Source organism: Mauremys reevesii, linkage group 3 (genome assembly GCF_016161935.1).
Source record: "Mauremys reevesii isolate NIE-2019 linkage group 3, ASM1616193v1, whole genome shotgun sequence".
Taxonomy (NCBI): domain Eukaryota; kingdom Metazoa; phylum Chordata; order Testudines; family Geoemydidae; genus Mauremys; species Mauremys reevesii.
Window position 1 is genome coordinate 46,660,177 of NC_052625.1, and position 16,772 is coordinate 46,676,948.

Here is a 16,772-nt window from a genome sequence, read left to right on the forward strand (position 1 = left end):
TCAAAAAAGTAGCTCTCCGATTCTGAAAAACAGAGCTGAAAAACTTTGTATGCTTTCTGAAGGGGGCAAAAATCCTGCTTTTCCCCTCAAAAATTAGGGCCCATTTTTGGAGTAATGGGGCGAGACTGGCCCATCCACTTGATGTAGTCTCAATGTGCCATTGGCAGGGTCCTAAAATATAGTTAACCATAATTGTATACATGAGATGATGACAGCTATTTTTCTCAACCCCCTACCCCCCACTCTGAAATAGAATAATAATCAATCATACTTAGCTCTTATATACTCCATAAGTCTTAAAGTGCTTTATAAAAGAGGTCAGCTTCCTTATCCTCATTTTATAGATGTGCTCACCACGCAGATGGCTATTAACTATTTTTTCAAAGAAGTGCTAACCACTTCAAAGATAGTAAATGATGCATATACCAAGTGCCCTGATTAAATTTCTCTGTAGACAGATGGTTGTCAACAATAAAATGTCTGAGTTCACTGACCAACCGTCCCTCATGGATCCTTGTGCACTGCACTAAGGATTGTGCATAATACTGTTCAGTCCCTAGCTAGACGTTTGCCAACAGAAGTAATTATTAACGAAAGGCCATATTCTGCTCTCAATTGCTCCTATGCAATCCTAGGGAAATGTGCATGCATATAACTGAGAGTCAGCCCAAGCTAGGCTAAAATGCACAGTTATATTCAGATTTGCTGGCATAGATTTTTATTGGTTTAAGATAATTACAAGAATAATAAAATTTAAAAAGAGAGAAAAAATAAGTCTTGAAAGCAACGTTTGGTGCTTATCAGTTATCACTGCTGAATTTTACGTCTTTCAGAGGCACTTTAATCAGTTCCTTTATCTGAAATAATATGCCAAACAATCCTCAGCAAATTCTTCCAAAGCCCATGAGTTGAGATGAGTTTTTCATGTAAATAGTTATCCAGAAACAAGGCCAGATCCTCAGTTGAGGTAAACTGGTGAAGCTCCAGTGATGGCAATGAAACCATGCTGATTTACACCAACTGCAGATCTGACCCTGAATCTTTAAGGCAGACAAGATGGATTTTGAAGAGCCTGTCAACCACTCATAAGTAAAGCTGGTCAAAAAAAGGTAAGTATACTTCATGAAAATGTTTAAAACAAAGGGTGTTTTTGTTTCATTTTCAATATTCTGTGAATTTTTTTGTTCTTCAAAATATTCAAAATTTCAAAAAGTTTAATTTTTATGGGGGGAAAAACCCACTCTCTTTTACTTTTTTTTTAAAAACTTTTCTACACTTTTTTTCTTTTGGAAACTTTTATTTTAAAAAGGGTGGGTGCCTTTCTCTCTCTCACACACACACACACACCCGCACCAAAATTAAAATGAATTTTTTCCCCACAAATTTTCATTTTGATTAAAAAGGATTTTATTTTTTGTTTAAAAAAGTTCCTATGCAAAACTTAAAATTTACAAGTACAGAAAGTAAAGCGTTCAGAGCACTGCATAGAGCAGTTTACAGTAGTAAAGTTAAAAAGGACTGTCTTGTGACCTTTGATTCCAAAGCTGTTTGTATCATCTAATTTTGGGTGACAGGGTTCATATTCAAGGTACAGGCAAACTTTCAGAATTACGTCACAGCATCTGCTGTCAACAGTGAGGAAATAAAAAGTCTTTAAGATATGATCATAAAAAACTTTAATATTGTAAATACAGTAGATTAGAGAATTTCAAGGCTGAGGTGCTGTTTAAACTCATCTCAGTTCTTTCATTGTCATTCTTTTACTGGTCAAGTAATGCTGCACAGAAGCTCAATGTATGCACAGGGTTTGTTATTGAACCTCAGTCTAGAAGTGCTGCTAAGTGACAACATTAAGTTCTGATAATCTGATTTAGTATAATTTTCAGTGAAAAACTAAAAAATGACTAACCATCTTTAACCTGAAAAAGAAATGACTTCCTAAGTACCTGAAGTGATCAGAAAAGGATTGCTCAGATGTCAGAAGGGCAAATAATTTATGTGATTTAGATAAATTTAAGGGCATTTTTAGGTTGGATATTAGGTGTAGGGTGAGTTGGTGGGAAGGGAGGAGGTCCTGAAAGGCTTTAAGGCTTCAGCGTCTTTTAAAAGTAAAACCCACTTTAAGGCTATGAATCAAATCCTTCCATGTGTCAGTTCAGGGTGACCCACCAACATTTCTCAGCCCAGTTCTGAAGGGGGCACTTCTAGGCTGAGAGATTTCAGCATGGTAGCCGTGTTAGTCTGTATCAGCAAAAACAACGAGGAGTCCTTGTGGCACCTTAGAGACTAACACATTTATTTGGGCATAAGCTTTTGTGGGCTAGAACCCACTTCATCAGATGCATGGAGTGGAAAATACAGGAGCAGGAATAAATACATAAAAAGATGGGAGTTGTTTTACCAAGTGTGAGGTCAGTCTAATGAGACAATTCAATTAACAGGATACCAAGGGAGGAAAAATAACTTTTGAAGTGGTAATGAGAGTGGCCCATTTCAGACAGTGTGAGTAACAGTAGGGGAGAATTAGGTTTAGGTTTTGTAATGACCCAAACACACTCAGTCTTTATTCAGGCCTAATCTGATGTTACCTAGGTTACAAATTTTTCTGTGTGCATGGAAGGGGCAATGCCCATGCTGGAGCCCAGCCTAACTCTGCAGTGAAGACATACCCCAAGGGCACCAAGAGTACTGATGGTTTTTGTGAAGTGGGTCCTTGAACAGTGAAAATGTGGGCTGATACTGTACACGTGTTTCACCAAAGCCACTGAGTTGCTGTCTGATGATGATGATTTTAAGCTACTACTGACCTGATGAGCTTAAAGCTTTGTATCCCATTGCCAGTCCTTCAAGGCCTGCAAACCCTCAGCAGTCCCCTAGGATGTAGCTCTTTCTCCATCAATTTGACAGGTGTTATTTTGAGTAGTATTAAAGGTAGAACTACGGAATAGAGAACAGAACCAGAAACAAAAAGTTATGAACAATACTCTCATACCCACACTCACCGGATAAAGGAATTATTCCAGGATAAGCATTTCTTATAAACTGATTGAAAATTGCTCTCTCTGTATTGCCACATCTGTAATTACCTTTGAATCTCTTGCTATTTTGTAACTTCTCTGAGCAATGCTACTCAAATCAACACACTCAGCCCTATGCCTTTGATGGCAGTAATATACAAGTGAGCTTCTTCAGTTGAGTAGTTGGAAGTACATCACTATTACAAAGTGATGCTAAATTTGGGACAGAGTTCCTACGTTTAAAGTGTTTAAAATTAGTGCTAGGCAAACCTTACAAGGTAGATACCCAAAAGTTTGGATGCTTATCCAAGTATTTTTGGTATTCAGAACTGAATAGGAGAATAGTCTTGCTCATAAGACATCTAAGAATTTTTGCTTCTGACTAGGATGGAGGACCTGCAACAGCAGCCTTTCTAGCAGTATTTTAACTGAAACCAAGGACTAATAAGTTAGAAAACCAAAAAGCTGAACTTTTCTGAACCTCTTAAAAAAGTTTGATTAGGTTCAAGTTTTGGGTGAAGGTTTTGGTTGGCTCTTGCTTTTCATGGAAATGGTTTGTTTAACTAGTCCAGATATTGGATAAGTAACTAGAACTAACATTAGCCAGTTAACTTATTACACCATTGTTTAATTAAATGTATACACTGTGCTAAGAACTTTACAAAGCAATTGAAAAAACATGGTTCCTACCCAAAAGAACTTACAAGCGAAGGTTCTGATTCTGCAATTGTTTGGTGCAGGCAGAACTGTATGTTCACATGGGCAGAAACCAACTGAAGTCAGTGGGAGTCTCTGGTAGCAGAAGGGTTTGCCCACACAGTCTCCATTGCAGAATTAGAGCCTAATTTGGATGCAACGAGTGAAGCTAACAAAGAATACAGAGAGAACATAATGGGACAAGGGTTACAGAACTGTCACACAATAAGTTTAGGCATGTGCTTATCCTGAAGGTTCAATTAAATTAATAATTCTTGTTTGTTTGGTAAATTAAGTCACTTTTTGTAGGGAATAGGGAGAGGTGGGTTTTGAGGAGTGATTTAGCTGAGGAGAGTATGTGGCTTGGTGAGGAGCGATTGGGAAGGCTGGCAAGGGGAAAAGCATGGAGGCAGAACAGGGAGAAAGAAACAAAAGAAGCATGAAGGCTACTGCCGCTGACAAAGCTGGGAGCATGAAATTCAGAGAGGTTTAAGGTCTAGAAAGTTAGAACAAGAAGTTTGACATTGACATACAGGGCAAGTAGGAGCCAGTGGGCACTGAGTGGGTGAATTCGAAAAAAGTTCAGAGCTGAGAAAGTGAATACGTATTTCTTCTGAGTTTTGTAGTGAGTCATCTTGAATTGTATTAGATATAAGATGAGTTAGTCACAGGCTGCTGAGGTGTTTGAAAATATTTTTAGTGCTATTTCTTCAAAATAGTTACTGTGGTGTTTTTATAAGATTTTTGAAGTGAGTTCAGAACTGATTTATATGTCCATTTTTTTTCCAAAGAGAATTAATGCATATTTTACCTAGCATTAGCGAGTTCCAGATACAATATTGTACATGTTCCTAAAACAAAATCCATTGAGCCTTCGTGGTAACTTTAAACAGCTATGGCCCAGTCCTGCCAATTGTCAGGCCCCAATTAATTTGTGGATTGCAGACAGAGTGCCAGTGACTGATGGCAGCAGTTGGTATTATGAATTGTATTATTTTACTAAAGATCCATTGTCTTGTTTTTTAGTTTTTTATCTAACTCTCTATTTGGGGCATCTGATAATTTAATTCTTATAAAAGGTATTCTATTGCCTGACCATTTTTTTATTAATTTTTAGAAAATTTGCCCCGTATTTGATTTTATACCATTACTTAAGATTTCTTTTATCATACATTTGTCAATTGTAGATTAAAATTATTGAATTGTGAATTATTTTTAATGATGTTATCCTCTCCCACTGTTGTGCTAGTCTTTATGGTGAGACTCCTTTTTAAAGTGTGCTTTCAATACAATTTTATATCAAATAATTTATATGCATCTGTACATTTTTAATGGTTGGAGGGTGGTTTATTACATGAGGAGTGTGTGAGGGACATATACAAAAATACCCAAATAACATGGAAGTTTAATTTGTAAATTCCTGTGAATCAGTGGGAGATTATCTTCTCAATGGCTGCCTAGTTTTCACTCAACCAGTTGAAATTAGAACTGTGAGAATAATTGATTTTTTGGTTTGCTGGAGATTCTGAAAAAAAATTCCTTTTGGGTTGACCCTAAACCAAATTGTTTTGAATTTTCAGCAAATAAAAACAAAAAACAAAACAACACGCATACCCCCACAAAAATTAAGGTCAAACAAAATGATTTGTTTGACCCCAAATGAAATGTTTTGTTTCAATTTTGATTGGTCTAAAGGTTTTTAATTTTTAAAGACAGAATCGAAGGAAATTTCAAAAGAAAAAGCTGTTTTCAGTCAAAAAATTAAAATGTTTTGTTTCAAACATGTCAAAACAAAACAGACTCTGTCAGAATTTTTTCAACATGAAAAAGAGCAGACCAACACAAATTTACTTAAGCTGCATTTTTCACCAACAAAAAAAAGTTAGAGCGGAAATATTTCGCCTAGGTCTACCTGATATACACCTGGAACTCAACATCTTTCTAGCATCCTAGATCTCCCAGAACTTGCTTTAAATCATATGGCTCTTAAAGATGAACTTGATGTGAAAAGATGAGGAACTTTTTAATGCAAACGTATCTCTTGTATTGATTGAAAACTTTTTAGTGATTTCTAGGGAAATCTTGTTGTTTTTGAGCTCAATAGGAGACTTATTTGTCATTCCAATGCTACTTGCTTTTCAGGCTTTAAGGAGGACTATGTAGAAGAATCTGTGTTGAATACAACAGAATTTGATTGGTTTGAGTTTGCCAACCTTTTGCCACTTTCGGCTCCACATTAGCTTGTGGAAGAATTTTAAAATCTTGTTACAAACATTGCCATATATTCTTTTCTTACATGTATGTTTTTCTGTTCACACAGGTTATTTGGACTCCATTACATATTTTAAGCCATAATACCACTGACTGTGATTTCATCAGATCTCTCTAGCTCAATAGGGTTGATGTTCTTTAAAAATTGGATGGGAAGACTTCTAGGAACAAACCTAAGTGCTCTAGGAAACTGACAGACCTAACAAGTCTACTGTTTCCCACTGTAGCCTGTATATTTTGGTCTTTTTTAATAGGGAGATTCAGTCATTTTGCTGGTTTTGTTTAGGCTAGGCTCAGGGATACGTGCTGTGGGATTATTGTGAAATTTTAGGGTGAATTGTGTGTGGTAAGAAGTAGTCTCAACACTAAAATGTTTCTTTCAATTTAAAGGCTATCTTACAAGAGATAATTCTAAAGAAATATTTTTTCTTTCTTTTAACTGTCATCTAGTCTCAGATTTCTAATTTCATCACATTCAAGTTTGATGTTCTTCTAGAAGCTACCTCAGAATTTTTGGTTTATTATTAGAGACCAGAGAACAAACATTTTGCAAAGGAAAAACGGAAGTTCCTTTTTGGACCCCTGGAATTCCAGTGTCATTAATACTTCTTCTAAGAACCTAGTAGAGAGTTGTTTGAAAATGGCTTAATTTACTGCATCTCTTTTTGAAATTTTGAGGACTATGTGACCAGGTAAGGGTGGTATTAACAGACACATTCTCTCCTTTCCCTGCTTGCACACAATTCTTCTTAGGATATATCACGAAAAAAAAAGAGAATAGGAACAATACTGGCATGGAAGTGAACTTATTTAGTTTTTGTATTTACATGACACAGAACACTCTAGATGTGACATAAATACACGCAGTTATCTCTCTCTCTCTAGGTTTATGATTAGATTCATTCATGTGTATGTACTTTCTTGATACGCTGTTCTTTATTGGAGGATGTTGGCAGAGTAGGATTTGTAGAATCAGTAGCTGGCACTCTATCCTTTGCTTCAAGGAGGACTCGGTGCCCCTGTATGGTACCAAGGGACCACTGTGTTACTGGAAGTGCTATCTTTTAGATAGATGACAATTTTGCACTAAAAATCCAATAAGGATGTTTACCCCAGTGTCCTGGACAGATTCTACCTCAAATAGCTATAATCTGCCTGCACAAATTCCCCTGTCACTTTGAGGGCCGCATTTTCAAATGCGCGGTGTGCTTTTGTGCTCCTGTTAAAAGATTTGGCCCAGATTTTACTTCATCTTGTTCAGGCTACTTGTGTCATTTTAATTACTCTTGCACCCCCACCTTAGAAACAGCTTTGTAGGTGAAATCAAGAGGTCACGATCTATAACATTTATTTCTGTAAAGGGGCTATCTAATAACAATTGCTTCACAGAGCCTATTTCTATTCCATCATGTGGCTTTTAAGAAGATTCTGGCAGCAAGCATAATTGGGCTAGCATAATCCTTCCAATTCTGTTTTGCTTAATTAGATGAGTACCCTAAACATCCAGCAGAGGGAATAAGCGACATAACCTTTCTCAAAGGTGTATTTTCTCAGTGCACTCAGTCCTTTGCTGATGTGAGGAGGAAGGGCTTTATGCATTCAAGACTTTTCTGTCATAGACTGGCATTCCCTGCGTATCTTATTTTAAACCAAAAAAATGGGTGGGTGTGTCTGAGGGAAGAGCAAGCACTCTCCTATTTCTGGATTGAGCTGAGCAGTGAGATCCTGCCTCTGGAGTTTAGTGATGGGCAAACCTATGATAGTTCAGCTTAATCAGCCAGTATTCATTTGCTTATTCTTTGGATGAGCTCTCCTAACTCCTCCACCAACAGTCCTGGATTTCTCCTGTGTGGTACCATAGTTGGGCATGTAGAGGCAGGGGCTAAGGGACATCTCAGTAGTTCTGTACCATCTCCAGTAGCTGAAGCCTCTCTCTCTCTCTGCCTCTTCAGAAGGCCCCTTATGTGCCCTTCTTGGGGCCAGGGCCGGCTCTGGCACCAGCAAACCAAGCACGTTCTTGGGGCAGCACATTTTCAAGGGCAGCATTCTGGCCACCCTGGGCCTGCTGCGGTTCGTGCCGTGGGGGAGCAGCGCCGCACCTTGGGGCTGGGCCGGGCAGGCTCCTAGCGGGGGACACTCAGGCTGGGGGCTGCGCCACCCCACAGGGCACATGGAGCCGCCTGCAGGTGCCACAGGGCGGCTGCCCCCCATCGCTGCAGCTGGGGCTGGGCGAAGTGGCCTGAGCCGCCCAGGGACTGCAGCAGGGCAGCCAGAAGCAGCAGCAGAGGGGCCATAGAGGGTGGGACACTGCCAATGGGGGTCCATATCCTGCTCTCCAGGGCTCCGTTCCCTCTGGGGCTACCCTGCACCGGCTCATTCACCTTGCCAGGCCGGTCCCTCGGCTCTGCCCTCCTTGGTCACAGTCGGTCCTGGAGGCGGGAGCCCTGGCTGGAGGGGACTCTGGGCTGAGGCGTGGCCCGGTAGCCCCGCTGCTTACCCCGGCCCTGCCACCAGCGGACCGGTTGGAGGCGAGGCGGGAGCGGGTGAAGTCTGCACTGGTGGGGGGAGCCAAGGGCTGTGGTGGCAGGGGGTGCGGGGGAGAGAGTCCAGGGCTGGGCTGGGGGGCAGCCAATTTTTGTTTTGTTTGAGGTGGCAAAAAAACTAGAGCGGGCTGTGATCTGGAGGGCCAAGGTGAATGAGCTAGACAAGCGTTTGAGCCACACCGAGCTCTTCTTCAGGGCTGGGACAGGCACGCCGCACCCCCAGCACCGCGCTGGCGCTGTGAGCCCTCACGGCAGGGGCGGTTCTACGTTTTTGGCCCCCCGAAGCAGTCATGCGCGGGAGGCGCCGCGGGAGCAGCGGACCTCCCGCGGGCATGACTGCAGAGGGACCGCTGGTCCCGCGTGGCTCGGCTGGACCTCCCGCGGCTGCGGACGGTTCGCGGTCCGGCGGCTCCGCTTGAGCTGCCGCAGTCATGCCTGCGGGAGGTCCAGCCGAGCCGCGGGACGAGCGCTCCCTCCGCAGTCATGCCTGCGGCAGGTCTAGTTGTCCCGGGGCTCCGGTGGACCTCCCGCAGGCCGCCGTGGTGGAGTGTCAGCCCAGCCTCCCCCCCCCCCGCCGCAGGGGACGCCCCCTAGGTTTTGCCGCCCTAGGCACCAGCTTGTTTTGCTGGTGCCTAGAGCCGCCTCTGCCTCACGGAACCAAAGGCGAGGGTGCCATCTACTGCATCATCTACCCTGTCACCCTCCTCCATTACAAACACCGCCCCGTGAGCAGGCACCTGCGTCCGCATGCACTTGAGCTGCATCCCTCACCCCCCGACCGGGGGCTGGAAACAGGCGAGGGTTTTATCAGGCCAGAGGATTCCCAGGCAGCACCAAGCCGCTTTCCTTCCCCGGGGCCGTGAGCGCCGCGCCGCCAGGAGGGCGAGCCTCCCCCAGCCCCGCGGCCAAGGAGGGCGGGGAGCGGGTAACGCCCCGGCCCCCCCGCCGGGCAAGTGCCACCCTTTGGCGCGGCGGGGGCGGGCGGCGCGGCGGCGCTGCATATAAGCGAGGCGCGGAGGCCCGGCCAGGGCCAGGTCCAGGGGCAGGGCGCAGGGAGGGGCTTGCAGCCGGCGGGGCTCGGCGCTGGCAGCTCAGTGGCGCGGCGGCCGCGTTCGCTCCCGGTCCGGGGCCAGCTGCCGGGATGGGGCGCTACTCGGGCAAGACCTGCCGCCTGATCTTCATGCTGGTGCTGACCGCCGGCTTCTTCGTGGCCGAGCTGGTCTCCGGCTACCTGGGCAACTCCATCGCGCTGGTGTCGGACTCGTTCAACATGCTCTCGGACCTCATCTCGCTGTGCGTGGGCATCGCCACCGGGCGCATCTCCCGCCGCGCCCGCCGGGGCCCCGGCGCCACCTACGGCTACGGCCGCGCCGAGGCGGTGGGGGCGCTGAGCAACGCCGTCTTCCTCACCGCCCTCTGCTTCACCATCCTGGTGGAGGCGGTGCTGCGCCTGGCCCGGCCCGAGCGCATCGATGGCCCCGAGCTGGTGCTCATCGTAGGGGCGCTGGGCCTGGCCGTCAACCTGGTGGGGCTGCTCATCTTTCAGGACTGGGGCTCCTGCTGCAGCCGCCTGCAGCCCCGCGCCGCCGCAGCCCCGGAGCAGCTCCAGGCGGTGCCCGGCCCCGGGCGGGAGGAGGCGGCCGTGGTGGAGTGTCAGGAGGCTGTTGAAGCAGGTGCCTTTCAGTTGCATCCTAACTTGTTCCCGCTCCTCCCCTCCCCCTTCCTGCCTTCTTTCTTCCCTTTCCTTTCTCCCATTCTGCCCTTTCCTTTCTCCTTCTGTCTCTCTCCTGCCCCCCTTCCTCTCCACTTCCCCCTATCCTCTCCCCTTTTCATCTTTAAATCAAGACTGGATGCTTTTCTAAAAGCCTTGCTCTAGGAATTATTCCAGGGAGTTGTATGGCCTTTTCTAGCCAGGTCAGACTAGTCACAGAGGTCCCTTCTGGCCTTGGAATCTATCAATCATCCCCTCCTTCCTCCTCTGTTATTTCATGTTCCCCTTTTCTATAGCTTTGTTGCTATTGTGATACCCTAATGACCTTGTTAGTGGTTGTGGCTCTTCCTTTGGGGGGCAGAGGGAGAGACAACCTTAACATAAAAGGAAACATCCTCTTGTCTATTGTTTGTGGTGGAATCTCCTCCAAAGTTTGCTTTAATGGTAACCGCAGAGTGAACAAACTCCATGCAAACATACTACATATTTCACGCTTGTATGTATCCTATACTGTATTGTTTGAAATAGGTAGGGGGAGAAGGGTAGTTGATTAAAGAGATGTTGGCCAGAGACTGACTTTTTCTTGAATTGATGTTTGTTTCTCTTTAAAATAAGTTGGTGTTGAGAAGATTGGTGTTTTTTTTTCTGTTTGTAGAATTTATACACAACACAGGGTTTCTTCTTTGAATGCAGGTGATTCCCTGAACACTCAGAAAAGGCCTGAAGAGCAGACAGTACAGAAAAAAGAGAAAAAATCTGAAGCTTTGAACATCAGAGGTACAGTGTTTTGTTTTTTTTAAAGACTTTTCAACTAGAGCTGGTCAAAATTTTCCAAATTTCAATTTTGATTTGTTTTCAGAATTCCAATGAAAATAAAAATGATAATTTTCACAATTTTTGACCAATTCCATTTTTTTTTACATTTTTAGGCCAGGTCCACAAAGGGTTTGAAGTGGCAATGATTACTTCAATGAATCAATGGAGCATTTGAGGATCTGGCCCTTTGTGTGTGTTCACATTTTTATTTTTGAGTGCACCCTTTTAAACAGCTTTATCTTCAGTCTCTTCCACTAATTTTAACTGATTGAAATCCTCATGCTCTTCTTTTCGGTCTGTTTCTTGAGCATCATTACCATAGTATTTCAGTATTTTTAGCTGAATTGCTGGAGCACAGTTTCCTTAAAGACTGGTATCAATGATGCCCCATAGTCAGTTGGGTAAGGAGTGCTGAAGAACAGCATAGTGGTTCTGCAGCCCTGTTTTCTGTGGACTGTTTCCTGACAGAGACCCTCTTACGGACCACCTCTCCTCCAAGCAGCCCAGTCCTCACATTTGTTTCTTAAAATACTTCTTTCTGCCCAACACTAGAAAGGATTCCACAGAGCTCTGAATATCTGCAGAATGAAATATGCTAATTAAACTATTCTTGAAGGTAACTTGCATGCCCTTAAAATAAACAAACAAAACTAACTAGATATGTGGATATGTCCTGAATGCCTCAAATGCGTCCAGAGCATAACTGATTTTAAATACTTTTTATTTAAAAACAAAAAAGCCCCACCAATAATACTTAGCATTTTATTTCAGCAAAACACTATTCAAAATGTTAAGCAAATATTTTGTTCAGTTTTTTCTTGGTCACAGATCACCATCTCTTGCACCAGAGTGATGTTCCCACATCCATTATGCAGGTGAATCCCATATAAGGGGGTGGTCAGGTGAGGTGTCTATTTTTAGTATATGGTAAAGATTTGCAAAGTTTTCTTTATTATACTAATGTAAAAAAGTATTCTGCAAAACCACACCATATGCTAAAACAGTGGCACTTACTTGAACTTCTAGAGGTCTGCTTCAGCAGACCTTCATGGTGGATGTGATATCCTCAAAATACTACATGCTAGTGTATTTGGCACACTAAGGTGTGCATTTTAAGCACTGTATCTTCTAACTCCGCTCAGAGTAGATCTAATTTACTTGGTGCTGAAAACATGAGCTGCACTGAGCAGCACATTCTCATTAGGGCTACCAATATTGCTAATACCAGTGGAGCTGAATCAATATTAGCAATGATGGGACATTTTAAGATTTGTCTAGCGTAGACATCCCCTATAATTCTAGGATGCTAACTGTGATGTTGCATCTTGTCCATCCCTCTTGTCAGTGCAGAAGTAAACTCTGCAGTACTCAAGTCCAATTAAATTTTAAATGGAAAGCAGTGAGGCTTCCACCATTACATCAGCTGAAACTGCACTCAGGATCCTTGTGACCTCTAGGCAGCAGATTGCTCTGGAAAACCAAAAGGGAGAGTTTTCTTAACCTTACTAGGAAGAAACTTATTTCAGCTGAAAGTTAGTACTTAATTCTTAATGAGTGATTCAAGGCAGGCTAGTGATATACTGCCTTCCCTTCCCATGTGGAGGATCAGCATTTGGGTCCCAAACTGGCAAGGAGCAGTAGCAAAGACAGTGTTCTCAGCCTTAGGGAGTTTAGCATCTCACAAAGTGAAAACTCACAGCTGAGCATTGATAGGTTTAAGAGGGAGCTATATGCAGCCATCTTAGTTGAGAGAGATTATGTAGGAGTGAAGTTTTTAAGAGTGGTTGTAAATGGAAGTTTTCAGAGGCAGCAACTCTGCTTATCCTCTTGCCACCCAAAAATAAAAAGTAATGGCAAGTTAGTCTTATAAAAGTAGAACATTACAATCTAACATGAGTTACATTAAAATGCAAGTTTGGATGGGGGAGGTTGTTAGAAAGCACATCCAGGGAAAGATACATAAACTTGAAAGAAGGAAACAGAAGATTCTAAGATTATTGTGAATGTGTAGAAAGCACATTATCTTACTCAATGTAATGCACAGGGCTGGCCTAGAGAGGTATTACAGGCATCTCTTAAAATGCATACACTTTTCTCATTTCTTTTTTCCTTCTGTGCCCGTGGAAGTCAGAAGAGCTGTATACAGTGTTTTCTGAACTTGCAATAGTACAAATACTTACACAAGAGATGAAACCAAGCTGAAAAATTTGGACCCAAACTGAGTTATTCTCAAAGTCTGAGGGCAAATGAAGTGTGTGTGTGTGTGTGTGTGTTAATTTGGCCTATATAATGCTAGTTGAGTTATGAAGCTCAGATCAGGATCCAATTGTCCAGTGTTTGGATTTGTGCTTTTGGTTCAGGCCCATCTCTGTATCGTGTACTTAGACATTTACCCCTCCCTCCAAAGTGAGTGTTTAGCTATATTTCTGCTGTTATTTCAGAACTCAGCAAAGTCATAAAACTGCTATCAAAGGAGAATAATTGATCTACTTAGGAGAGAAGTGGACTATGTGCCTCTTTTAGCAGCTCGGTTATTTGATCATCCGTAATCATGATATATGAATTGATCACTGCCCATTATAGGTGTGCCCAGCTCTTAGTAAGCTCCAACAGTTTGATTAAAAACATTGTATGTTGGCATGCTATTCAGTGCTAACTTCTATGGATCTGTCGTGTTTAATTTAGTTTTATAACCCACCAAACTTATGTAACCATATAGTTGTTCAGGCTCATCCTACCCACCCCACTTTTATTCTCAACTGTTGCAAGCTTTATATCTGATCATGGTACTGATTTCCTAAATGCTGTAGTTTCATGCTGAACAAAATAAATTAAAAAGTCTGTAATAGTTCATCTGGATTCCCCCCCACCCCATTAAGGCTAATGCAAAACGGTATTATGTCATTTATTTCAGGTGTTCTTTTACATGTGATGGGAGATGCACTTGGATCTGTGGTTGTGGTAGTTGCTGCTGCAATATTCTATGCACTTCCCCTGGATGCCAATACTCCGTGTAACTGGCAATGTTACATTGATCCAAGCCTGACATTAATTATGGTGGTCATCATTTTGTCCTCTGCCTTCCCACTTATCAAAGAGACCGCAACCATTTTACTGCAGATGGTTCCCAAAGGTGTTAATATGCAAGGACTGAGTAAGTCAAATTTGTTACTGAGTTTTTATTAACTATAGCGACATACTTTAGTGCTAGTGTTATTTCTGGAATGACATGTTTGGATTATATACTCATAGCAGCTCGAAATTCTCAAGAACTGTGAGAAATGGAGTCACATGTTTGTGTCCTAGCAACATGATTCAAATCTCTGTGGATTAGTTAAAGCATGCATTTTGAGAATGTGGTACTCCAACAATACATAAAAATACCAGACCTTGAGCTGTTATCAAACAACCCACACAAAACATTATTAGTGGAATAACACTGAATTATAATAGTACTTCCTAGTGCCTTCTGTCCAAGGATCTCAAAGCACTTTAGAAATGTTAAAACAACAGTAACATTTTTGGTTAATTTTGTAACTTTATAAATGCACACTTACTTAAGAGATTACTTTGTTGTTTTTTTTTTGAATTCCATCAGGCTCTGAGCTGAGCAGAACAGGGAAGATATGGTCCCCGCCCCAAGGAGATTACAGTCTAGCATTGATCCTACAAAGTGCTGAGTGCCTAACATGAGGGGCTGAGTACCCTCAGCTTTGTTTGAAGCCAATAAGTGTTAAAGGCATGGCCAAAGGATTGATCCCCAAGTTAAACAATTTAGTTCAGACCCTAGATGACTAGGAGAAAGTGAAGTTTGCAGGGGGTGTAGGTGTTATGTTACATACAATTACTTTTAAAAAGTCCCATACTTATATCTTAGGTAGATGAGCAATGATAGGTGTCTTTCTTCATGGCTGGGGCTTTTAAACACTGTTCCTCATAATAACCAGAAACTTGCAATTGGCCCCCCGAGCAACCCTCTTAAATTATTTTCTCTTATGTTTTCTAGCGGAAAGACTAACTGATGTGCCAGGGGTTAGCAGCCTTCATGAGGTGCATGTCTGGGAACTGGCAGGTGGAAAGAATATTGCTACCCTTCATGTCAAGTGCCAAACCACTTCTGATTACCAAGATGCCTCTTATAAAATGCGGGAGGTTTTCCACGAAGCAGGGATCCATTCTGTAACCATCCAACCGGAGTACATTGACCACAAGACCTCTGAGCTAATATGCAGCTCACCCTGTATCTCAAAAGCTTGTGCGTCTCAGTTATGTTGCCCTCAGCAGGAAGTTGCACTTACTCATGATAATGGTTATCTTGAGAAAAATGGCCTTTCCCCAACACTGCGTAAAAACAATAGTTTAAATAAAAATGCTGTTGAAATTCCTATTGAGCATACATTGGCAGGGGCTGTAATTAAAAATACAGACAATTGTAAAAAATCAGATGACAGATCATATCTACACAGTACACACTTTTAAAACAGTTAATTTTACACTTCATAGTCTCTGTATAGAACAAAGCCTAATGGCCAAAAAAGTCAGAGGCCATTGGTTGGAGCTGAAGTGCGCGTTGGAAAAGCCATCTCTGTTGTAGCTATAAACCAAAACGTATGTAAAAACCTGTTATCTGAAATAAGGATTATCATCATCTTAATTTTTTGCATTCACTTAAAATAGTTATAATGCAATTTAACACTAATTTCTTGAGCTAACTAGATGGGAATTTTTATTTTTAGAGTGTAGCAGGTGTATTGCAGTGTAGATTGATGCTCACAGTTTATGGCCAATAGCACTGGTCTTTTTACTGAAATGGCTGCTTAATGAAAGCCCTGTAGTGCATTGATGATTCTACTGGATTGAACTATTGTATCATCATTAAGGAATTTAGTAGATATGTTTTTCTCTAATCCTTAAACTCAGTTTACATAGTCAGGAATGTTCAGTTGTACCCATAACTCTTGTGCTTCTGAACTGTGAGCTTGTGAATGATAGCTGGAAAACACACACAGGAATGTTTGACTTATTATTTTCTGGACTGCCTCTTGTTTTGAGGGGATGGAGCAGAAGCGGATTTCTTCTCTAATAATAGTATATTATATTATATAGTAATATATTTATTTCTGATTAGTGTAAAGAATGCACTTGCCGACATTAAAGCACAGGAATATTTGATAATTAATTTTGTATGAGGATTGTATCTACTCTAGTAAATGGAAATGTAGACACTCATCCAATTAATTCTGTGTTTGTTCACCATTTTGATTGTAAAATTCAATTTGTTTTGCTGACCAAAGTAATTATAACAACTACAACTGGGTCCAATGTGTCAAGTTAGGTGGGAATTACTGTGATTTCTTTAACATACCGTATCTTAGTTGTCATTCATAATGAATAAATAAGCTAGTGTTACCTATTCATGAATAGCTTTGATTCTGCAATTCCATTCTTTTTAGTAAGACACAGTTCATCTTTTGTTTATTAAGAAAGTTCCTTAAAATTTGATATATAATTTTTATGCTTAAAGGGAACTTTTTAAAAACTATGCCAGTTTATTGCCTTGATTTTATCACGGTAGCTTCTTTGGGTTCATTTTAAAGGTTTTAAGCTTCCCACCCTCCTCCACAGAGCTATATTTCAAAACATTATATTATGTGCACAAATTCCACTACCACTAGGAAAGGTAGCCTCCTAGTTATGTTTTTAGAATCCATTCTCAGG

General features: G+C 42.0%; 1 protein-coding gene and 1 long non-coding RNA gene across 2 annotated transcripts; one reads left to right on the top strand and one right to left on the bottom strand.

Moving 5' to 3' along the window:
- Positions 1-1,520: 1,520 nt before the first annotated feature.
- LOC120400068 lies at positions 1,521-9,438 on the bottom strand. The gene is made up of 3 exons (XR_005595507.1): positions 9,265-9,438; positions 2,808-2,937; positions 1,521-1,622 (listed from the first exon to the last, which is right to left on the bottom strand). It is a non-coding gene; the product is annotated as an uncharacterized LOC120400068 (long non-coding RNA).
- SLC30A10 (solute carrier family 30 member 10) lies at positions 9,414-16,477 on the top strand. The gene is made up of 4 exons (XM_039528445.1): positions 9,414-10,200; positions 10,932-11,015; positions 13,969-14,208; positions 15,061-16,477. The coding sequence occupies exons 1-4, from the start codon at positions 9,669-9,671 to the stop codon at positions 15,531-15,533; spliced, it is 1,329 nt and encodes a 442-aa protein (XP_039384379.1). The 5' UTR covers positions 9,414-9,668; the 3' UTR covers positions 15,534-16,477.
- The last annotated feature ends 295 nt before the right edge of the window (positions 16,478-16,772 follow it).

Coding starts and splice junctions, on each gene's coding strand:
- SLC30A10 (XM_039528445.1), top strand. CDS start 9,669: ATGGGGCGCTACTCGGGCAAGACCTGCCGCCTGATCTTCATGCTGGTG. Junction 11,016..13,968: donor TGAAGCTTTGAACATCAGAG/GTACAGTGTTTT, acceptor CATTTATTTCAG/GTGTTCTTTTACATGTGATG. Junction 14,209..15,060: donor TGTTAATATGCAAGGACTGA/GTAAGTCAAATT, acceptor TATGTTTTCTAG/CGGAAAGACTAACTGATGTG.